Here is a 9,044-nt window from a genome sequence, read left to right as displayed (position 1 = left end):
CGTTGGTCTGACCACCACTCTGTATAACTTACCCTTAAGTTTCGGTGGCACCTTCTTGTTACACAAAACACCGGAAGTGAGTTTTTATTTCATCCATCCCGCCCCAATACGATGTGTGACATCTTCATCAATCTCCTCATCCCTTGAATAATAGACCCAAAGTACTTAAAACTCCTTCTCATAGGGATGACCTGCGAGTCCAGCCTCACCTCCCCTTCCCCTTCTTGAGTCTCGCCACTGAACTTACACTCCAATTATTCTGTCTTGGTCTTGCTCAACTTGAAACCTTTAGATTCCAGGGTCTGCCTCCATAGCTCTAATTGTGCGTTCACACTGTCTCGCATCTCGTCAATCAATACAATATCATCTGTAAATAGCATGCACCACGGCACCTCCCCTTGGATGTGGCGCGTCAATACGTACATCACTAGAGCAAACAAAAAAGGGATAAATGCTGACCCCTGATGCAACCTCATTATAACTGGAAAATAGTCTGAGTCCCCACCCACCGATCTCACTCATGTCTTTACTCCATCATACATGACCTTAATCAACCTAACGTAGGCAACATGTACACCTCTAGCCTCCAAACATCTCCACAAAATCTTCCTTGAAACTTTATCGTACGCTTTTTCTAAGTCGATGAACATCATATGCAAGTCCTTCTTTCTAACGAAGAGAGTAGTAAAAACAATGTAATTTTCAAGAGGGGCTAAACTATTTGTAATGGAAAAAGATGGTCAACAAATTAGATAGAACGAGGGAAGCAGGGATTAGGTGGTTTAATTATTTGTGATTGAAGAATAAAAGTTAGTAGCAAATTGGGGGATCACAAAAAGTCTAATTTATTATTAGTAATTAAAAAAAGCCACGGTTTAAAAAATAATCAAAATTTAACCACTTTTTTATGTAAAGATAAAATCTGAATAAAATCACACTTAAAAACCCGGAAAAATTCCAGCATAATATGCTGAAGTTCGAATTTTTTATATAGGACATTCCAGCATAATGTGCTGGAATTCCAACATAATATGCTGGAAGGTTATATGTATGAGCTCCATAATCCAGCATAATATGCTGAATTTTTTGTGTTTCAGCTAAAATAGTGGTTATTTTTTAATGACTTTACAAATGTTGACTATTTTTCAATTATTAGTCCAAAAACTTGCTAGCTCATTCTATTTTCACGGCAAATGGTCCTACTTACATGGCAAAATATGCAAATAGTGGTTGAATGTTGAGGTGACAAAATTAGTTCATGAAAATATGATTCATCTAATCTATCCAAGTTTGGAAGGTTAATAAAATTCAAAAATAGCCAAATTTATAAGTGGTAATTGAAAAATATCCACGGTTTCAAAAGTAATCAAAATTTAGTCACTTTTCATGTAAAAATAAATCTGAACGAAAGCACTATTCAAGATCCGAAAAATATTCCATCATAATATACTGGAGTTCGAATTTTTTACATGTGAACTTCCAGCATAATATACTGGAGTTCCAGTATAATAAATTGGTCCAGCAAAATATGCTGGAAGTTCATACACAGGTGATCCAATCTCCAGTATATTATCATGGAACTTTCTGTGTGGTGGGGTTCCAGCATAATATGCTGGAAGTTCATATACAGATGCACCAATCCCTAGTATATTATGCTGGAATTTTTCCTGTTGCACCAAAATAGTAGCTATTATTCAATGACTCTGCAAATATTGGTTATTTTTCAATTACCAGTACGAAAACTGGCTAGCACGTGCTATTTTCACATGCATTTCTTAACTCAATTTCTTTTGACCCGTTCATTTTATCCCATTTATAAGTTGGATTGATTTGGGCTAAATATGTAGCCCAATTGAACCACGAAAAACTTGCCAAAAGATTTGTTTAAAAGAATTTTTGTTTTGTTTTGATATGTTATATATAAATATAATAAAGAAAAAAATATTTATTTTTTTGGTAATAAAACCAATTTAAGAAGAGAAAAAAAACTTGATATGAGTTGGACAGATTGGGCACATTATTTGTTTAGCCCATTTTGTCCTATCCCGAGCAACTAAGAAGTATTGGGACAAATTGGGTTACAACTTAAAATTGGGGAACTTTACATAACTATCACAATTTAAAAGAAATATAACAAATTCGTAGCATGAAATTCAATATTACAGTTGTGGCAGAAAAATATTTATATTTGTAGCACACAGTTTCATTAAAATAGGAATATTAATTATTAATGTCTAAACATAAGCAATTTGAATGGAAAGTCAATAATTCTTTGTACAAAAATTATATTTTTTTTTCTCTCTTTATCTATTAGCTTTCCTTCTTTTTCTTCATCTTCTTAATTTTATTTTCTGCCGAAGCCAATATATTTTCTAAATTTGTTCCATTCGTTTTTTTTTTAATTATCTTTCTTAAGTTTTTCTCTTCCTTCTTTCTTCCTTTCTTAACATAAAGATCTTACTTCGATAATAATATACGTTAATATATACAAAACGTATATAAAAATATATATATTGAATTAACACATATAAAATATACAAAAAATATACATAAAAAATATATCTTCAATTAAGATGACATGTGAAATATACATAAAAACGTATCTTAAATTTAATTAATATGGCATATAAAGATGGCATATATATATACAAAAATAATATACATAAAAAATACATCCTGAATTAAAATGGCACTTGACATATAAAATATATTTAAAATATATATTAAAAATACATCTTAAAATAAGATGGCACTTCACAAATAAATATACAAAAATTATTTACATAAAAATACATTTTGAATTAAAGTGATACTTGATATACAAAGTATAAAAGACGTATAAATCAATACATCTTGAATTTAGGTGGCATTCACATATGCATCAGATTTTAAAAAATGGAGTGAAAAAGATGAATGTTTGGCTTAATTTTTGTAATATGCTAATAATGAAAAAAAAAATATTCTTTATGGAATAAACAATAAATGATATTATTTTTTAAAATAATAATTAAAAAGGGATCAAATGTATAAAAAACTCTTAAGATAGTGTGCTCTTGCGTTCGATTTGTGATCCATTACATTCTTTTTAAAAGATTATATAATATTTCTCAAAAGATTTTATTGTTAATGTAAGATATCTGAAATAAAACACTAAAGATCTTTGCAGAATTATCTTGTTATATTCATATCAAAAAGGGATAATGTTAAATCATTTCCTCTTCAAAAAGACAGCTAACTTGGATTTTGTACTCCTGAAACAAATGCATACCCCTAGTCAGCTAGGGCCTCCTCAGCGATTCCACCAAATACGTACTGAACATCTCTATAACAATATTTTTATATAATAATACTTCACTATAAAAGTCAAACTTTTTCGGAACCAATATTTATATTATATTAGTATAATATATGTTCTCTATAACAATACTTCGCTATAACATTCAAAAATATTCGGAACAAACGAACCTGTTATAGAAAGGTTTGACTGTACTTAGCTATCTTGTGCTACATGACACCAGGTATCCACGTGAAAATAGCACGGTCTAGCCAGTTTTCAGACTGGTAATTGAAAAATAACTAGCGTTTGCAAAGTCATTGAAAAATAGCCACTATTTTGATGCAACACAAAAAGTTCCAGCATAATATATTGGAGATTGGTGCACTTGTGTTTGAACTTCCAGCATACTATGCTGGAACTCCAACACACAGAAAGTTCCAGCATAATAAATTGGAGATTGGTGCACCAGTATATGAACTTCCAGCATATTATGCTGGAACTCCAACACACGGAAAGTTCCAGCACAATATACTGGAGATTGAAGCACCTATGTATGAACTTTCAGCATATTATGCTGGAACTCGAGTATATTATGCTGGAATATTTTCCGGATTTTGAACAACTGTTTTTGTTTAGATTTATCTTTACATGAAAAGTGACTGAATTTCAATTACTTTTGAAATTGTGGCTATTTTTCAATTACCACTTGTAAATCTGACTATTTTTGAATTTCGCCTGGTATCCACTCTAAAGGACTGCTATTTAGAAATTAACCAGTGTGTCATGAATTTCAGTTTTTGACAAAAATATCATAAATTGTCCTGAAATTAAGATTTTTAGTTTAAAGTTTCAGGATAAAATAAGTGATGGTTAATCTCTAAATAACATCCATGAGAATGACTATCTATGCACTTGCCCCTTACAATTTGTATTTGCTGCAATTTGAATCCTGATCTCCATGATTTTTAACCACTTCATCAATCATTAAACCATACCATTAAGTAATACACGGACTTGCGTCTTCTATTTCTTCAATTCATCTAACCATCAAACCTACAACATTAATATCAATATCTTCACAATGAACCAATCAGGAAAGCAAACTTCTTCCACAGCGTTTCTAATAAGTTCCTACCAAAATATATGATAACCAGCTTTGATGAAATATAACAAGGTTAAATATTAGAAGTTGGAAACCTCCATCAGCTGGAGGTAGTTTAGGGGTTGATCCGGGAAGAAGCCAGTGGCGAAGGCAGAATTTCTGCTAAGGGGGTTCAAAAAAAAAGTTAACATATAATATGCAGAGGCACAAAACAAATTTTGCCTTCTTCGGCCCCCCTAAATCCGTCGCTGGCAGAACCGCAGAAGCAATCAAATTTTTTCATGTATTTGCTGCTCCTTCAGCATAGAAACTTTACTAATAATTCACAGTACAAACAAGAACAACAGCAGAGAACACTGGAGAAGTGATGTGGGCACACAAATGACAGATTAAGGAAACATTAGACTATAAAAAACAAGAAAATTAAGGCTCCATCTTATAAAATATGTACTGAATTACACTAAATAACTCTGCAAATACAGGATATCAGAGACTACAATAACAAATCCAGTGAAATCCCACAAGTGAGGTCTGGGGAGGGTAGTGTGTACGCAGACCTTATCCCTACCTTATGAAGGTATAGAGACAGTTTCTGAAAGACCCTCGGCTCAAGAACACAGGATATCAGAGACTAGATAAGAATTTTGGATTATAAAGAATCAGAAGGTCCAGAGATTGAATCGATGTGAGAAAGCTTTTGCATGGGAATGCATACAACACTCATAAATACACACATGCATATTGGTTAAGTATGAGCACACTTTAATTAGTACTGCAGAAAATGTAACTAAATTAAGGCACCTATGTAACATAATGACCTATTTGAAGAATGGAACAAGACCTAATAAGTTAACAATCACATAAACACATGCTGCGAAAGAACATGGAAATGCCTACAACACCCAGAAATAGATTCATGCATATTGGTCAGATACAAACACACTTTAATTAACGCTGCAGAAAATTTCACCAAATTAAGGCAAGTTTAAAAAGGTATGGATGTAACATAATCACTAGATTTGAGGAATCCAACCGGTCTATATAGATCTTACAAACACATAAAACCATGGAGTGAAAGAAATCTTGCACCGCTAGTATTTCACGCAAAGTTTTTACACTCATTCAGGTTGCAAGAAAGTGACACAAAGTACAAAATATCATCTAAGTCAGAACCAGGGTGTTAACAGCTACTAATGCCTCAAATGCTCAGATAAGATGGCTCTAGACGTTTAAGTGAAAGCAGCATATCTGAAAAGAGAAACAATCCAAACAGATAGTTCATAAACTCCAGTATCAAATAGTAGCTGATAGGGAACATTCACATAAAAGCCCTAGGTTGAAACATAACACATGTGATCATTTGTAAAAGAATGACTATCAAATGACGGAATGCTGTTTCTTTACTCCACACAACATCTAGTTGACATAGATAAGAAGAATCTCTTGGGCAGAAGACGAAGATACTTTACAAACCTCCTTGCTCACTATAAAAAACAACCACAACTCCACAAATACCACACGGCTAATAGTTTCCTTTTAGCATCTAACAGAAAACCTTCTGTGCCCCAACTACGCTTTATTACTTGGAGCATGAACAGCACTAAGCCATGTCAAAGCGCTTGATATTTAGAAATATTGGACGATTGTGATCATCCAATGATTGAATGTTGTTTGCTTTACTCCATAGAACACATGGTTTATATAAGTATATATTTGGCAGGCAGCAGACATTTCTAGCTTACTATCAGACAGTCACTAAATAACAAACTTCCTTGCTTTTTTGGCAAAAGATAACAAGACTCCACAAAGCTAAGAGTTCTATTTTAACAGCTCAAGCAAAACCCTCTCTGATGCACTTGGGCTTATCCCTCAAGAATGAACACCGATAAGCCATGTCAAATACTATATTCCAACAGACTATGGAATTTCATGAAAACATCTAGTGTCCTCAACTTCTATCACATCGCTAGCAAAAGAATAATTAAACCTTCAACCAACATACAAGTACTCAATCATATATAATTATAATGTAAAAGTGCACTCATACTGAAAATAAAAATTATAGTTGATTAACACCAGAATCAAACCACTAAACAAGCATAAATGATAGTGAACACATGTCAACTAATATTTGATTAGATGAAATCTTGATTCTTACATAAAGTGATGAGAGAGTATTCAACATCTCATACATCAACAACACTAGAACTCCCATCATAATACGACACCAAGGAACTGAAAGTTCCCTCTAATTTTACATGTCAATGTATATAAATCTGACTTCAACTGATAATAAAGGACTTAATTATCCCAGAACCCATATATAGTTGAAGATCACATAATCATATCAATTATCAGACACACACTGATCCATCCATCATGAAATAACATGATATTAAATAGGACAAGTAAATTGAAGAGTTCAAATCTCTTCCAGCAACAGACTCATATCAATAGCCTTAAAGCTATGATCTTTTTTTCTTTCCACCCCCTTTTTTCTCGAGATCAATAATTAAATAAAGAAGGGAAACCAAATGGGGCTTTTTCGAATAATTAACAGATCCAAATTTCGAAACCATATTCCATCAAAGACATAATGCTGTGCAGTGAAGATCATCAGAATCAGCATCCATAGGTGGAGGAAAGTTGAGATCGAAAGGCAATGGTTTCCGAAAAGCTGATGAAACGATATTATCATTTTCATTATCATTATCACAATCGCCATCTTCAACAACAGAAGAAGACGAGTCACAATCACTCCGGCAGTCGTCCGGCACGACCGGCGGCGATCGAGGATGTTTTCTCGAAGGCAACACGGCCGTTTGCTGGCGTGGCGGCGGCCTGGGCCCACTGAAGGATTCTACGGTACTACTCATGCTGCTCGATGTAGGTCTTTGAATAACAATCGGATGGTTTTCCTGAGAGTACAATCTCGGGTCAATAAACGGGCCGTTAGGGTTTATGGTTTGATTGAAGTGAGAATACGGAGGTAAAGGGAAATTAGTTTTTGCTTTAGGTCCCCGAAGAGTCCGAGCTGCAGCGTCATAAGCTTTAGCGGCTTCTTCAGCTGAATCGAAAGTGCCAAGCCAAACCCTAGTTTTTTTCCACGGGTCTCTAATCTCCGCCGCAAATCTTCCCCACTGCCGTTTTCTGACACCACGAAACCTAATGTCTTTCAATCCTCCAGATCCAGCCGCCGGTGAAGCCTCCGCCGCTTGCTTCGCCGCCGCGGTTGCTCTACCTCTTCGCATGGCCACAAGTCAAAAAACAACAACAAAAAGCTTACCCCTTTGAGACCGATTGGAGCCAATCAAAGATCGAGAAGCAGCAGAGGATTAGCTTCCCTTCCGAGAGCACTCACTTTCTCTCTCTAGAACTCAGCTTTTCTCTCTCTCTAGAACTCAGCTTTTTTCTCTCTCTACTGTTTGTGGTGGGTTTGGGTGAGAGAAAGGAGAGAGAAATAGGGGCTGTTTGTTTTCTTTTGTTTATTTTTAAATTTTTCCCTTAGAAGTTTAATATAAGGGGGGTTTTATATAATTTGATTTGGGAGGGAGGAGTTGGTGTGGAAAGTGGAAAAAAACGCGGGGATAAAAGGGAAGGGGGGGGGGGGGGGGGTTTGAGTTGGGTAAATCATTTCTCGATTTTCTCATTTCTCTCTTTTATTTATTTCTTGTTTACTTGGATTGACAATATAGTCCCTAACATGTTCCGTTTTTAATACCACTAGTGAGTAGTTAGTGAAGTACTTAGTAAAGTTTAACCGTAAAGGATTATGGTGATATTGATATGATTCCTTTTGGATTCGAGTTTTAAACAGAAAAAAATTTAATAGAGAATACTTCGCCCTTTAATAAATTTTATAGGATGCCAATTTAGATGTCATATCTAAGTGAGAAATCAACTAGAGACTTCGGGATCAAACCCTATAGATTTAAAAAAAATCTAATAAAGAGCACTTTTCACTTTAATTAGTTTTAGATGACACGAATTCCTATTTGTCGGGGCGTAAAAATAAATATCAAAAACCAAGTAAAAAAATATATGATAGTAACTTTGTTGAGTCCCACATCGGTGGGTGTGGGCCCTGGTCAATTCTCAGCTTGTGAGCTAACTTTTGGAGTTGAGTTAGGTCTAATGTCCATTTATCATTGTATTAATGCCACATCATATCTTCTTCTTCTTCCTCATTTCTAGGGTTTAATCACATTAATTCAGCTATAATTTTATGGTATTAGAGCCAAGCTTACCTCAATTTATTGTTATTAATGTTGGGCCTCATTTATGTTGCTCACGCTCCAGTTTGTTGGCCTTAGCATGGGGAGGGGATGTTGTGTCCCACATTAGTGGGTGTGGGAGGATATTTGTCTCCTTATTTAGTCTTGGGCAATTTTCACCTCATGAGCTAGTTTTTTAGGTTAACTTAGGTCTAATGTCCATTTATCAAACTTTTTAATCCAACAACTATATTTTCATTATATTCTTTTTTGTCTCTTAATTAAAAAAATTATGAAAATACACTAAGCCGGTGAATAATAGAAGATGAGAAATAAAAGAAAATTTATATTTAGTGAAATAATATTAAAGCCCTACATTTAAATGGTGTTGAGGTGAAATTGTAAAAAGTAACAATTATTATAACTGCAATTAGTAGTTTTGATTATGTTT

At 34.2% G+C, this 9,044-nt stretch overlaps 1 protein-coding gene across 1 annotated transcript; it reads right to left on the bottom strand.

The window, feature by feature from the left end:
- Positions 1-6,483: 6,483 nt before the first annotated feature.
- On the bottom strand, positions 6,484-7,887 carry LOC104107764 (ethylene-responsive transcription factor 3-like). The gene has a single exon (XM_009616651.3). It carries the CDS (start codon positions 7,628-7,630, stop codon positions 6,965-6,967), a length of 666 nt encoding a protein of 221 aa, XP_009614946.1. The 5' UTR covers positions 7,631-7,887; the 3' UTR covers positions 6,484-6,964.
- Positions 7,888-9,044: the final 1,157 nt, after the last annotated feature.

This window comes from Nicotiana tomentosiformis, chromosome 8 (assembly GCF_000390325.3).
Source record: "Nicotiana tomentosiformis chromosome 8, ASM39032v3, whole genome shotgun sequence".
Classification (NCBI taxonomy): Eukaryota; Viridiplantae; Streptophyta; class Magnoliopsida; order Solanales; family Solanaceae; genus Nicotiana; species Nicotiana tomentosiformis.
This window is presented reverse-complemented; position numbering and strand designations above follow the sequence as displayed.

Excerpts from the sequence above, each read along its gene's own strand:
- LOC104107764 (XM_009616651.3), bottom strand. The coding sequence starts at position 7,630 with ATGCGAAGAGGTAGAGCAACCGCGGCGGCGAAGCAAGCGGCGGAGGCT.